The sequence below is a fragment of the Mytilus trossulus genome, chromosome 10 (genome assembly GCF_036588685.1).
Source record: "Mytilus trossulus isolate FHL-02 chromosome 10, PNRI_Mtr1.1.1.hap1, whole genome shotgun sequence".
Classification (NCBI taxonomy): domain Eukaryota; kingdom Metazoa; phylum Mollusca; class Bivalvia; order Mytilida; family Mytilidae; genus Mytilus; species Mytilus trossulus.
The window spans coordinates 70,476,799-70,493,404 of NC_086382.1; the positions used below are offsets into that span (position 1 = coordinate 70,476,799).

General features: G+C 31.2%; 1 protein-coding gene across 1 annotated transcript in view; it reads right to left on the reverse strand.

Moving 5' to 3' along the window:
• LOC134688126 (afadin-like) overlaps positions 1 to 16,606 on the reverse strand; it is a 69,284-nt gene that overhangs the window by 20,172 nt on the left and 32,506 nt on the right. Inside the window, exons 16-17 of the mRNA XM_063548598.1 lie at positions 16,497 to 16,579; positions 10,097 to 10,258 (exon numbers count right to left, since the gene is read on the reverse strand). Of these exons, the coding sequence (XP_063404668.1) occupies positions 10,097 to 10,258; positions 16,497 to 16,579 (245 nt within the window). The remainder of the gene's footprint in view (positions 1 to 10,096; positions 10,259 to 16,496; positions 16,580 to 16,606) is intronic.

The window sequence follows — 16,606 nt, forward strand, 5'->3', positions numbered from 1 at the left end:
GACTTGGAGTTTGAAGGAATTTACCTCATAATGAAGTTATCCTAAACATCTAAGGTTATCACAGCTTTTTGTAACAAGGCCATTTATGTGAGAGTACTGATAAGTGATTTAGTGGATAATTCTATACACAGCTAATCTCAGAAAAATAAGGACCAGTTTTAAAACAAATCTATCAAGAGTTAAGAATAACAAACCAATAATTACAATTCTTCCAATGTTATTTGGTATGCTTATTGTGCAAGTTAAAACAAGTTAAAACAGGTGAAGTATTTCAATTCAAAACTTTTGGTACTAGAAATAATGCATGGCTAGAACGAAAACGTGTGTAACTAAGGACTGAGGATATACAAAAGTAAATTTGAGACAACTTGAAATACAAGATTCAGTACTTTACACATATATGTTTATAGTTGCTCAACATGCAGGTGTAAATCATATATTTTCTGTTGAAGACTTGTAAATTCAAGACATGAAATAGGTAAAGAGCAAACTCATTGCAGTTGTTTCCCCTTAATAATCTACATGATAGAGGAGGGGCATACATCAACTAGTCAGCAACCCATCTAGGAGTCAACCATTGATCAGTCATTAAACCAGTTAGTATATACTCTATTAATAATCCAAAATCACATCTAGAGTCTTCATGTTTTAGACTATGGTCTAAACAGGTCAGTCCAGTATTATCTACATTCTATCTTGTTCTAGAGATTACAGTTTAGTAAAATTACAAGGATTCATATGATAAGTTATTAAATATGTCTCAAGGTTGTTGCCTCAGTACCGGGAAGATCTGGTCAAAAAAATAAGTTAATTGCCTAACAGTCATTCAGCAGCAGTATCTGCTAACTTGGGAACTAACAGCTGTTAAGTAGTGGTTTCATAAGAAAAGCTAAGAGTCTGAATCAGTAGAGGTCAAAACACAAGGATACACTTTGAGACGGTCTGGTCCGTGGGAAATTCAACATTGATTAGAATACACTATATGTTCATCATCAATAGTTTAATACATGTATTATATTTGGTGACTTAAACAGTCCATCAGTTGTGGGATCAACACAGTTGAAATAAGCATAAATAAGCTACAAAAGTCAAGGCCAAATGCCAATGCAAAGCTTTTTTTATTTTAAAACATTGAGAACTATTGGCAAAGAAAGTCTAAGTACAAATAAAAAGCTCAGATTTACAGTTTTTATTATGAATCATTTAAGGGATTTAGAAACAAATATTGTGCAGTTTTATGTATTTTTGCCTGTAACTTTGATGTGTTAAGATAATGCCAGTTTTGACAAGTGACACATGTGTGTTACGAGTTTTTATCATGCTACCAAATCTCATGGGAATCAACTGTGACCACCTTAAATACGGATTTACTTTCACTTTTATTATTTCTAATTTAAAAAAAATAATTTAAAAGGTTAAATGTGTTACCCAATTCTTTACTTTATTTTACATTAAAATGATTGAATTTAAACATTCAGAAAAGATATAAGCTTATGATAAACTGCCTGAAATAGTCACAAAATAAATTATTATGCTATAGCTTACAAACAATTTCTAATCTTCCATTTTAGGGATACACCAAAGAACAAAACCATACCTCTTTTTTAGTCATATTTTCACGTAAATTTTGATGTTATAACTGTCAAATGATGCATAGACATTATTATTTTGTCACAATTACACGTGTTGTTCGCATGCACAAATAACATGCTAACGGAAATGTTTTGATAATTAAATCCTTAATATCTAAATATGCAGACAAAATTATAATTTATTATGTAATAGGGTCGTCATGTATATACATGTACATGTGACAGTCTCATATTCTTACTCATAGCCATGTAAATACTGTCATTACTCTAATCCTGGTCTGACAAAAACATACACCAATTTTTCTTATTTTGTCAAAATACATGTTAGAAAGAATTTTACTTTTTATTAAAGTAGATGTTTAGTCATCAGCAAAAAATGTTCAGAAATGGATTTGTTTTTCTCACTACTTCTTGAAAAAAGTCAATAAGTAAATAATTTTGACAGAGAGGTTATAATTGGGTGGATTGTTACCAAACACCCACATAACTGGTAGACTAAAATATTTAAATAAGTCACCTTAATGTCTGACTATGTAAAAACTTTTACTTTTACATTGCTTTAACACCTAGCACAGTTAGAGTGGGACTATACACTTGAACAATATAGCTTTGGAGGCTCTTATCTATATAAGCCTGAGATTTCCGGTCGGAATAACTTTAAATCTAATGTTTCACTTTCAAATATTATGCAGTCAGATCCGAATGTTAAGTTTAACACCATTGCTGATAATGTTAGGTGCTTCAAATAAGTTTTATGGAACAATTTGGTACCACCGACATAAATCTGATGTAACTAAATTATGAACAGTATTTATTATCAGTTTGGAACAATCAAGAAGCAAATCTCAAGGCCTTAATAATTCATACCTTTAAAATAATTTATGGTTACTTACATTACTGAGGATTTGTATAGTAAGTCTAACTATACAAATCCTTGTTACAACCTAATTCATGTAGGATACCCAAATATCTATAAATCATGTAATTTTAAGTTTAAATACTATAATGTTATGTAGATTGATTTTGAGTTGTCACTTGCAGTCGTTAGAAAACATTGATTTATTCTATCTAATTAATTAGGTGTTTTCAGCACATCTGGGCTTGATATATTAGCTCCATATAAACTGTGTATCCTACCTAATGCTCAGTTAAAAAGTGTATTTTTTGGTATTTTATAGGGAACTGATGATCCTAGTCAATTAAGGGTGCTACTGAACAGTGCTGGAATTTGAACTTGCATAACCTAAGTGTTGACAGGATAGTGGTACAAAAGTTTAGAATGGAAAAGGGGATGCTGAGACTCTTACAGAGATGCCTTCATTGTCTGTTTATCATTACAGTCGTGTTACCTACATCAATATGGTATAACAATGATACTTAGTTTTTTCTTTACTCTTCCCTAGCTCACGTTTTTCAATCCCATGTAAAGTTTAACCTTCAGGACCATTTACCTAATTTCAAAAAGATGGAATTTCTGCAAGACATTAATCGGAACTTAAATGGATTTTTTTTTGTTTTGCAAATTATAAATCTATCATGTGTGACATTAATATGGTCATAAATGGTCCAACATATGGAAAATTATATCCAGATAAAATATTATTTATTAATACTTATATTTGGTTTATCCTTTTATTTATTTAACATATGAGGCCTGTTTTCATCTTCACAAAATAATTGAGGCTATCTGCCACATATTCATTTATGTTTTAAGAAATATATCTAAATAAAGGATGTCGTAATTTTTTTTAAATTAATAATTCCAGTTCTAACCACTTTATTTGCATCAATTCCAAATCTGATATGAAATAATTTTACAAAAACAAATGATAAAAAAAATATGGATCTAGACCAAAGATGGGGCTTTAAAAAATATTCAAATAATAATATTTCAAGAAATTAAATTTGAGATAAACATCATCATAAAACATTAAGCTTAATTCTTCTTTTTAAAATAAATATTTTGAAACATATGTTTTGTCTGTAAATTGCAACTCACGATACTGCTAACACTTTAATAGAGATGAAAGTTGACTATTCTGGAACTCTAAGTAATCCAAATTCTAGATGTAATTTGGTAAATAAGTAGAAAATTGTTCTTATAGTCAACTTCAAATCACTATTTCACTACACAAGATATCCACACCAAACTTGTACTTTGTTTAGAACTTCCAATACACAGGGAAACACCCAGGATTTTATCCAACAATATCTTTTTTTTTTTAATCTATGAATTTGTGTTTTTATACACTGTATGTAATGTATTCAATAAAAGTTTAAATTTTTCAGCAATCTTCTGTAATCAGATTCATTTAGATCTCACATATATATATCCAAGTTGAGGTTTGTAGTCCATCAATAGTTATCCATTAAACATGATTACACGTTTTTTCTCTCTTTATGAATCTTACACAAAAAATGTTCTCAGAAAAAAATGTCAAATTTTAAAATACATGTGACTTATGAAAATCTGGTGAAGAATTTGACCAGTTATTTAAGATTACAGGTGTGCAGAATTACCTGTAAGATGGTTTATAAATAGAATTCATTTAACCTATCCATTTTATTGGCCTCTACTAAATAGGGGTCATTCCAGGTTACTGGAGTGTTTAAGGAAACTGTTAAGCCTTACAAGAAAGTTCAGAATTTTTGTTACATTTCTAATAACATGCTCATTCGGAGGAGATTTGAATACAATGTAATGTTTCACAAGATATAATACAAGGTTACCTGAAAATACAGGTGAATGCAGTAGTGTTTACTTAAGTGCAGTACAAAAACATGTTTATTGACAAATCTCAATTCACATTAAAAATATTTCAAAAGACTTTTTAATGTTTAAGAAAAAATACAAAGCTTTATTTACATAAAGTAGATTGAAGTTGTAGTTCAGTTTATTTTGTGAGTTAAAACAACCCTATATTTCAAGGGTAAAGTTTTTTCCAAGTAAAGGTATAAAACTGTAGTACTGAGACAGTATTAGTACAGCTGTGAAGAATAATGTATAGCATGGAAGCTTTATTATTTCATACAACAACAAAATGTAGACTTTAATTCAGTTTAATGTTTCTAGACAATATATCAAGCTCTATAATCATTGGTAGCAGTCCTTTTGTGCCAATTACGGTTTTTCAGGGGTACCAATATTCGGTATTCATTTGCGCCAATTTACCTGTACACATATCTATCGTATATATAAGTCATTAATATATATTCATTCTTATTTTTTGGCTTAAAAAGTATCATATGTTCGTATATTTCACCATGAAATAAGCATCTGGAGAGAAATTACTTAAAATGCATATTTGAGTTTAGTAAATCTAATGGCTGCATGTAAAAAGAAATAATGATTTCTTTTCTTATCTATGTACAAATAAAATTACAAGAAGTTTTTAAGATTCTAATTAAAACAATCGATTCCAAATGGTCTCATTGACTAAAGCAGATAGTAGTTATCAAAGGTACCAGGCTAAGTAGTCACTGTTTGAAGTAGATCAGCAAGTATAACAAGCCAAGAGTGAAGGTCTATTCAGAACAAAGTCAACAGTAATACTTTAGTCATTGATATGGTTATCAATTTCAAGCTTTACATCATAAAATGAAAAGGTAATATGATACATCCATTTATAAATCATAGATATCTATGGTTTGATGTTCATACCTGCAGAACATTTAATTACTATGCACCTGTGATGCACAATTATTAAGAAAGAGAGTTGAGGTGATTAAGAAACTAAGAAATTACATACATGGATGAGATATTACTTTAAGGATAGATTGCCTGGGCTCCTGTGGTGAATGTTAGTACTTCATGATTATATACTACAGCTTTAAAGAAGTATCAAATCATCCAACCGTGACATTCAAATTGTTAATTTACAGAATACTTTAAATCCATTAAATCCTATGATTACATATCTGGAGACTTCATCAGGTGAACATAGAATAAGGTTGGATTGTGTCAAATCTAGGTTATGCTTGCCTTAAATAAATGTGATCATAATCCAGGGGAGGATCCAGCCATTTGAAAAAGAGGAGGTTCCCAACCCAGAGTAAAGGGGGGTTCCAAATATACGCTACCATTCAAATGCATTGAACGGCAAAAAAAAAGGGGAGGTTCCTACCCCTGGAACCCCCCCCCACCTGGATCTGCCAATGTAATCCATATGAATACCTTATATACAGGTCATTCTAGATGGTGTATTGGAGCAATACAATCATACTGGCATGCACAAAATGAGAAGTTCAAACTGTGGTCTAGTGAAAAGGTGTGATAACTATGGAAAGTCATTAAGAAATCAATAAAAGTGAGCAAACAAAATTGATTTCTAATGATTTGTTCTCCCACCAGTATTGTTCACACGTATGGTTTCCAACCCTTATTGTAGAGGAAATGATTCCAGGAAGTAAGAAATCCTAATGTAACTCTACAATTATTACTCCTGAGAAAACCTAAATTCAATCTTTTTTCAGTCACACAACCAAATCTTGCTTCCTCCAGTTAAATCCTATCGGACTTATGTTACCATTCAGTTGTTGTTCTGTTCAAGTCTCATTTGTAAACAAAACTTTTATTTTGGTTAGAAAAGGATATGTCAATGAAACTGACAAAATAAATATACCTCCAATTCCAATGTAATCCTATATCCAACTATTTACCCCAAAGACTACAGTAATACAGCATAGCATATAAGTATGATAATATAAACAGTTTTATAATTTAAACAGGACAGAACCTCACAGTATATTGGCTTTGCCTAGGGTATATTTTTGAAACAACAAACATGAAATAATTTCATTCAACAGATGTGTCACTTGAAACACATAGGGTACCACCCAAAACAAATAAAGGTTTTGTTAATAAATTGGCAAAATGTCTTCATTGTTTTCCCAACCATTTACAATGAAATACTTATAGAATATCAATATGTATTTCACCAGCAAATATAAGGTATAACTGTGCAGTATAAAGTGAAATTTAATATATAATATGCAAATTAGAAAGATATATATAGACAAGATCATGTAACAGTCTATGAAATACAATCTTTTATATATTACTGATACAATGTATGATTGTATTTCCGTCTTCACGAAGAAGCTCAGGTTCAAAGATATACTTCATTCTTTTTAATATAACTCTCAAGATATGACAACAAATTAATTACTTTGTTTTCAACTGTAACCTATTGTCTTATTCCAAATCTTTATAGTCAAACAGCAAACCAATATAGTCTTAATCAGAACCTCTGATACAGGAATTTCCAAGGGGTTATTTGGACTCATGAACTCGACTTTAACAGTCACAATTTGAAAAGAATGTTGACTTTATTAACAGTGCTTATTTGGTTTCAAGGGGGGTTCGTCCAAATCCCACCGAAACCCCCATGGCTACGGGTATGTGATCAAGCAGCCACTAATACTCTTGTCCCATACCTTATTATGATGCATACACTTAACTAACTCTAACATGTTGTTCTTCACAGGATGAAGGAGAAAAAGGATGTTATACTCTAATCAATGGTGGTATTAGGACCTAGCTGTTCAAGGACTACAGATCAAATATATAGGCCCCAATTCAAACGGTCAGATGGGGGCGCAATTGGCTCATGCCCCCTTAATAAGTTCAAATGTAATTTATGAGTAAAGTTACAACCAATTTTGGTCAAAATATGATACTCAAACTCCCCCTTACATAAAATCCTGGGTTTCATCTTTTTTATTTAGCCTTGTTCAGAAATGTATCTAATATTTTACAATCAAATTGTCAAAAAACTTATATAAAGACAGCTTAAACACCATAGCATAGAGACCACCTAGAATATTTTTTTCAAAATTTGAAAGATTAATTAATCTACAGATAGCAATCTAATCTTTGGTATGTATCAATAATACATTTTAAGATTAATTATAATGTCCTCAATTTTAATTTTTTATCCTTGGCTTCTTCAAATGTTTAAAACATTTCTATGTCTGTCATCTTGCCAAGTCCTGCTACTCAATCATCCTTTAACAAGATTACATCTCACACAGACATTTAACAATTTTAAAAGACAAATCAAAATTTCATTATGTCTTAAGACAACTAGATAAATTGGGTTGAGGTCCCATTCAAAGGAAGTGTGAAATGACTCGGATCAAAGATTTCAAATGAGCCAGATCTGTCACATGATTATGATGGTATGTAAAGAAATAATTACACAACACAAAAATGTATCTTTATGTGCATACGAAATGATTGAAATTATAAAAGAAATTCATGTCTGTCTGTTTACTCTTCAGACAAACAAGTCAACCTGATGTACATTTATACACTTTACAAAGTAGGGACAATTAATGCTTTGGTTATTATTATATCTTATCAAATAGGAATGATATATAAATCTAATCCAATCAAAAGAATTCTTTATTGATTTTCAAATATCAAATAACGATTAGCTCACTCCTTAATATTATATTTAATATCTATATGTCTGACTTACTTCTTTTTATATTAGCATTATTAACTCCTTTTTTCACAAGAATTGACATATAAAACAGAAATCATGAAAATTTCACGATAATTATAGTGAATTGTTCCAGACTTTTGTTATTGTAAAATATGTCATCCATTTCACTAACATGCACCTTGATGCAAAAGTGATCTTTCTCTTTGGACAGTACATAATATTTATATTTATATTAGGGTACATTTGCATTTATGCACATTAACACAAGAGTTAGGGTCTCCCTCTTTAAACAGTACCCGATGTGTATTTATACTGGGATACATTTGTTTTAAAAAGTTTTAAAAAAAAATTAATTAAATCCCGTTTGTTTTCATTTTGTTTAACATATGCATGATTCTGCCAAGCAGTTTCTTATGTGTTAATTTTTACTTTGGTAGCTGAGAAGATATTTGTATTTGAAAATAAAAAGATTGTGTAGGTCACTGCACCATTTGGTACGAGCGCAGCTCACTGAAACATTCAGTACAAGCTGGTCACGGCACCATTCAGTACCAAAACATAATGATTGTGGATTTCAAACAATTTTACATGTTGTTACAGATATCAATCATGCTTTTTCTAATCAGATTTACACTGAATGAATGTTTAAGATCACTGACTAAACATGTATATCATATATATTGTGTGCTATATATGCATTGTAATGTTGTATGGAATGGCTGGTAAAACTGAAACAACTTGCACCAACTATCTCTTACAATTTTAAAGTTTTTGCAGCATTTTTCCACACTTCAGTTTTTTTGATATCTTTAAGTCACTCATTTAATTAAACTTTAAACACATTTTTAATTGAATAGAAATCATCCTCTCTGATCATTTGAGTTATCTCCCCTTTAACATATAGGAAAAAAATCAAAACTCAAAATTTTCTTTTTAATGGGAAAAAAACGCATTATACAATAAATCATTTTCAAAAGCATTACAAGATAGCAGTAAAGTAGATGTTTGATTTGACACCTTTTGGTCCTATTATGCATGCTACATAAATCAATAGAAAATAATAACTTGATTTCAAAGGAAATTTTCAAAGGTTTCTATTTAAAGAAAGGTTGTTTTCAAAGTCTAACATAGACACGATTTCAAAGGAGTATTTATAATGATGTTTCTTTGTATGTCATTTCATGTTTTCTGTAGATGTGTCAAAGACTATGGTATACATGCTATTAGAACAGTTTTTAAAAGATAATGTTTTATTCGTTCATTCAAATTGTTTAACAGTGTACTAAAAGAGGGATGAAAGATACCAGAGGGACAGTCAAGCTCATAAATCGACAATAAACGCCATGGCAAAAAATGTAAAGGACAAGCAGACAAACAATAGTACACATAGCACAACATAGAAAACTTATAAACAACACAAACCCCACCAAAAACTAGGGGTGATCTCAGGTGTTCAGGGAGGGTGAGAACATCCTGCTCCACATGTGGCACCAGTCTTGTTGCTTATGAGATAACAAATCCGGTAAATAGTCTAATTCTGTAGGTCAGATTTATGAAAGGAAAGGAGACTGTAGCTATGATGTAAGGAACATATCCGATATCATTTGTGAAAGGGTTATTTCATAACGGTCAACAAACTCGTGATGGCGTCTGTAAAATTTACGAAGAGATGATTTAAACTTCACCATTTGGAACTCTTGATTTAACAGCTTTGATAAATACAACATTATGCATACAAAATAAATCATCATGCACAGTTGTAAACTATTTTACTATTTGAACTTGTATTTTCCAATTGACACTGTTATTGTTGGGGTTTTTCTTTAGATTGTGGAATAATCATTTTGTTAAACCCTTTTTCACAAGATGTATATTTTCTATATATATATATATACTATACTAATCAAAATTAAGAAAACTACTGAATCCTATGTATTTCAGATAATCATAAAACTTTGTTAACTTACCTGCCACAATAGTGATGCCCTTGACCTTCATACTTACTTGAGCTGCCACACTACTAAGCATAATGCTGACCTTGACCTTTATACTAACCTTAGCTGCCACAATACTGAGCCCCATGCTTCCTTTGACTTTGCCAAATGATATAACAGCCACTTCTGGTTCCGTAGACATGGGAGGTTTCTGGTCTGGGGGAGATCCACCATGTTGTTTTTGGTTAAGGTTTGGTTGACTTGGTTGGTTTTTACGTATAGCCTGCAATTATACAATTGAAAATCTCATTTACATGAAAAATGAAATGGTCATATAATTCATAATGCTATTATGTTTTCAATATTGCATTATAATAGGGTAGGCATCTGTGTAACAAACTGTTTATATAAAGTACTGATGGATTGTCATTTCAAATTTGATTTAAGATCTGGAAAACTTGGGAAAATATGAAAATAAGCAAACACAAAAAGTTTGGAAAACAGATGGACTATCAAACAGACAGACTGACAGACAAAGTGCACAGTTGCAAACCTAATGTCCCCTATGACTTTGACGGTTGGAGACTAATGAGGAGATGTGATATGATTGGCAGTGAGACAATTATCTACCAAAGTTCAATGGAAGTGGATATGACTAATTATAGTCAATCAAACGGCCAATGTAGTTCTCTTAAAATGTTCTCATAATTATAAATGGATGTTTCAGTTATTAGAAAATGATAATTTATGATGTAAATTTACCAAATTATTGCAATGTTTCATTTATGCTGAATCAACATTTTCTCTGAATAAAAGAAATACTTGAGATACAGTAATAAGAAACCATTCATTAATATTGTTAAAGGTCAGGTGATGTTATATGATCCATACTTTGACATTTCAGTACCGTCTTGTCTCAATATTAATAATCATTTTAATATTTATAAATAAAATAATTTCAAAAGGTTTTTTTCTGTAATTTTCTCTGGGTAATGTTGACTATAATGATAAATGATACAGTTATTACTGTAATAGTCTTAAAATCATCTTCAAGCTTGTTTTCTTCAAAAGATTCACTAAGACAGGACTACTTTAATGACATTTTATTACCAAATATTTATAACATTACTGGAATAATCTTATTAAGAGCTCCTATGCAAATTCAACATTTAATAGCTTCTGTTTCTTATTTCTTTTATATATGAATAAAAAAGAGATCTTGGTTGAGTTATGATGTAATCTGATTACAAGACAGATTTTCTTTTCATGTGTCCATGCTTTCCTAACAAGGATCTTGTGACACTTTAGACAAATATTGACATTAACTCACCAGCTAATGATGGGTAAAAGATTTTCTGGTTTGCCCAGATATAAGTGGTTCACCCTACATCAGTTAAACCCTAATTAAAATGGAATTCTGTATTGTGGGTATATGTTTCAGATGGTTATTAAAATTTGATTTGCATAATTCAAATTATAAAAAAAGTAGGGCATTTGTGCTCCAGAGTGTATCTTTGAGGGGGGATAGGAGGGGTCCTGATCCCGAAATCCCGGGCTTAAAAACATGAAATCCCGAAATCCTGAATTTAAAAAAAGTAAATGCAGACATCCTGAAATTCGAAAAAAAGATCCCGAAAGGGTCAATCCCGAAATTCCTGAGCTTAAAAACACCCGATCCCGGAGTCCCGATAAAGGTCCTATCCCCCCTCATCTTTCATAACAGTAGAAATGATTACACAATAAATAACAACACACTTGTAGACAAAAGATCAAAGTGCCAATATTTAACAGTCCAAAAATATCACAATCTAAATGAAATATTTCTTCTTTTCAAAATTTCAAGCTCTGTTTATTAGATTTGAAACCCAACTTATCTACATGCTTGACAAAGTTATATGTAGCATTCATATTGTATGGAAACTTGTCTGTCAGAGAGATTGTGACCTAGACATATTGTATGGACACTTGTCTGTCAGGGAGATTGTGACCTTGACATATTGTATGGACACTTGTCTGTCAGGGAGATTGTGACCTTGACATATTGTATGGACACATGTCTGACAGGGAGATTGTGACCTTGACATATTGTATGGACACTTGTCTGTCAGGGAGATTGTGACCTTGACATATTGTATGGAAACTTGTCTGTCAGGGAGATTGTGACCTAGACATATTGTATGGACACTTGTCTGTCAGGGAAATTGTGACCTTGACATATTGTATGGACACTTGTCTGTCAGGGAGATTGTGACCTTGACATATTGTTCAGACATTTGTAGGTCAGGAAGATTGTGACCTTGACATATAGTATGGACACTTGTCTGTCAGGGAGATTGTGACCTAGACATATTGTATGGAAACTTGTCTGTCAGAGAGATTGTGACCTAGACATATTGTATGGACACTTGTCTGTCAGGGAGATTGTGACCTTGACATATTGTATGGACACTTGTCTGTCAGGGAGATTGTGACCTTGACATATTGTATGGACACTTGTCTGTCAGGGAAATTGTGACCTTGAAATATTGTATGGACACTTGTCTGTCAGGGAGATTGTGAGTTAGACATATTGTATGGACATTTGTCTGTCAGGGAGATCGTGACCTAGACATATTGTATGGACACTTGTCTGTCAGGGAGATTTGCCCCAAAGATGATTCTCATGTGCACAATCAGTACTTAAATGACTTCAGGTTAATAGTATGCCATGGTTTCAGTCCTTATATCTTTGTGTTTCAGACCTTGAGGGTAAGCCAACCCCTCCCAAAAACACAATTTTGTCCATTTTAAATTTTTGAATTTGATATTTGAGCTCAAAATGGATATTAAAAGTGAGAAACATGACAATTAATAGTGTCAGATTGATGAAACATGCATACACTTCAAATTAAATGGCATTATGATGACCTCCAAATGTATGGAGTGCCATTAGTGCCAAATAATGGTGTTCTAGGTATGGCTGTTATATTACGGCCCCAGCATGGGAAGGGTTAACCATTTATTGACGTATTGAGACATAAGAGTCCATCTTTGGAGAATTATATGGATAATACATTTCCTTACTGTTATCCATGCTTTGATGTACCTCCTTTCACCAACACTTTCTATTGTCATTTTACTTATGAGACCTTTCCTGCTCAGCTTGTCGCGACATGACATTCTAAGTCCAGAACAATCGCATTGTACATAACTTATAATACTCCTTCCTCAGTAATTTCAACATATAAACATGAAAAATCTAATCGAATGGCACATTTTTTGTTCCCTTAGGAATATACATCTAATACATTTCCAATACATTTTTCTGGGTGTGAAATGCTCAATTCACACTTTTGTATAAAAATCAATATTTCACAGAATATTTTTTTATTAGTACCTGATTATGAAGGTAAGTCGATAATTCCAACATTGTTTTATATCCCTATCCTAATCAGCATTTCTAGTAATCTCAAAATCTTTAATCATTTTTTTTATCAGCAATAAACCACAATTTAGTGCTATTTTATTAAAACGTTAACTGTATTTCCTAATCCACAAATTATAATGTCAATATTTCCATTCAGTACAACTCATTGTTTCCAAATAGTAGTATTATGAATTAATAAACATCAAATATTTAAACTAATTGTATTTTGAATACACATAATCTATCATCATTACTTCGTTAAATTTGAGCTTAAAATTCATTTTCAATTTACACATATCCCTCAGCATTGAAAGTAAGCAGTATCTATGTCAAATGTTCCATCTTCCTTAATCCATTTTAGAATTTTGCACGACAAAATATCTCTGTCTCTAATCATAGCATCAAAATAATTTAACAGAATGATTAAATTCATCAGTGGCTACAGAAAAAACAATAATTTGACGTGAAAATGACAAACATGTAGAAATCTGATAAATCAGCCTTAGAATATAGCATCAGGAATCAAAATCAAATCTATTGGCTTATCTATATTATATGCGGGATTATAAACTTTATGTATACATTCTCTTCCAAAATAATGTATCACGTGTATCAGTGGACACTTCATCTGACACAAACCAAACAATTATCTAACATGTGTCCATTACAGACTGGTCATTATGAGCCAGTAGATATCAAATATCCTCATCAACATCACAGGTGAAAATCAATACAATCATATTCACCTTTAATTAGTCAACAGTCAGAATTGTTCATCAACAAATTTTTATCATATATTGGTTTCTTTCAGATTTTTTTCGGATTAGAAATTTAAGTCAAAGCTGATTTTAAAAGGTTTATTATTGGAGACATAATATTTAATGTTATTACGGTGAAAAACAAAAAATATCAGGATGTTTGGATTGACAGAAGGTAAATCAGGATCTGACATCTAATTCAATATGTGAAACAGTGGATAAGATGACTTTAGGAGGATTAACCCTCATGGCTTAGGGACATTTATAAACAACACATCTTCAGAATAACTGAAGGATGCTAGGACTGTCTTTTCATACTTAAAGTGGAATAATTTTTGCTTAAGAACATCTATAAACAATTCATCTTCAGCATAACTGAAGGATTCTAGGATAGCATTTTCATTCCGCATAAATGATTTTAATCTTTGTCTAGGTGTGGACCAAATATCCCTTACCTCAAAAATAATACATCAAATATTGTCTAGAATAAAAGTATTAACAAGACTGCATTGGGTAACATGTTCAAGACTTTACTATAGGTATCATTTTAACTATCATTTTCAATGGCCTATCAAAGGAAGTAAAGATCAGCTTCAGATTTATACCCTTCCATACACCCAAATAATAACAAACCTCTCACCATTTATCATTGACTTTACATTAGTGGTCCATCTTAACTGACCTAACTATCAACATGATCAAACAGGACTGAGTTAATATTTCCTCCTTCATATTGTATGTCAATAAGATAGAAAATTTCAATGTAATGTAGGCAAAAGTGTAACAGGAATAATTCCTTTGCATTTGGTCTACAGATAATCAATGAAAAAAACAATGAGCAAACATACAGACCTGGAACATAATACCAGCACTGTAACCAGATTTTTTATTACAGTTAATTGATTATTAAAATAAAAATCAACAGCAGCCTTTTGTTTACACTTGCTGGAAATTTCTCTTTAAATCAATATTTATTAGCTTGCATATATTTGCAGTTTAAACATTCTAACATGTTATGTAAGACAAGTTTTAATTATGTTATAAATATGGAGTTTAACCTAATAAAATAGACTCTTACTACAATTGTTACTCAAATGGTACAATAAAATAACACTGTCCTTGGTTTCTCTTTAATTACACTCATGTATGGTTAACCAATTTTGAAAATACCAGAAACAATATTTGAATATTTACATTACATGCAGGTTTTAATCAAGATTCTGTGATTTTGATTGGCTTCCAACAACCATAAGGTAAATAAAATGCAGCATTCATGTCAACATGTGCTTCCTATGAAAATGTCACAACATTGCAGAAAAAAAAGATTTATCAAAGAGAAAATACGAATGATCCAAGGAAAATGCTGATAAATATGCATGAAAATATATGAGTCTCACGTAAAGTAAATGAGACTTGACAGCACTGATCTATGCATATCACACTTGCATTGAAAGATACAAACCTTCTCCAAAAAATCTCTAACTATTCATTTGGACCAAATGTTTGAGAATTAAACACATGAGAAGCATTTTGTTTAAACCCCAACGATCTATAAAAAAAATGTTCATATTCTTGTAACTGTTACTAAATTCTGATGAATAAACAACCAACCACAGTTAATCATCTTGTGCTTCCCATAACCAAACTACTATCAATTCAGGATTAGTCCTTACATTTTCAAAGTTTTACAATGAATTTGGTTTTTGGTCCACTCTTATACTTACTAAATTGAATGTTTAAATTCAAGATAGATATTCACCATAAATGTTGTACATTTTTATTTCAAATATATTAAATATGTTAAGCTTGAACCAACTGACATCAATAGGTTTAAATTTGTAGGACCAGATAATGAGATGGAAAACATAACATAATGTAACAATTAGATGAAAATCCATTAGTACACTGGGTGTGGGATATTCTCAATGTGTTGAAGACTTATTGGTGGCCTTGGGCTGTTTTTTGCTCTTTAGTCAGGTCATTGTCTCTTTGACACATTCCCTAATTTCCATGCTCAATTTTATAACAAATTAGTAAAGTAAACTACCATATCCACTGTAGTAGCTTAGTTTGTTCTCTGATTAATGGAAACCAGGAAACTATATAGTATTTGCAGAGACCTGAAGTATAGCCTCATGGGAAGAAACCATAATATTTTAATTTATGACTTTTTCTGTCTCAATCACTATTAATCTAAAACCACTTCTGCCAATAATGAAGATAAATTCTGTAAATATGATGAAAAATAACAAAAAAGAAAATTAAAATAATAAAATTGATACAAATTTAGAGGAAAAGTTAAAGTAGAGGGTTACACCCCTTTGAAATATGCACTTATGATATATATATTAACTGACCTGTTCTATATTAGCATCATCTACATGCATATAGACTGTCCATTCTCCACTGGACCCTGGCTGTGCTACCATTCTACACACACCTTAAATAATCAACATTCCTATTATAT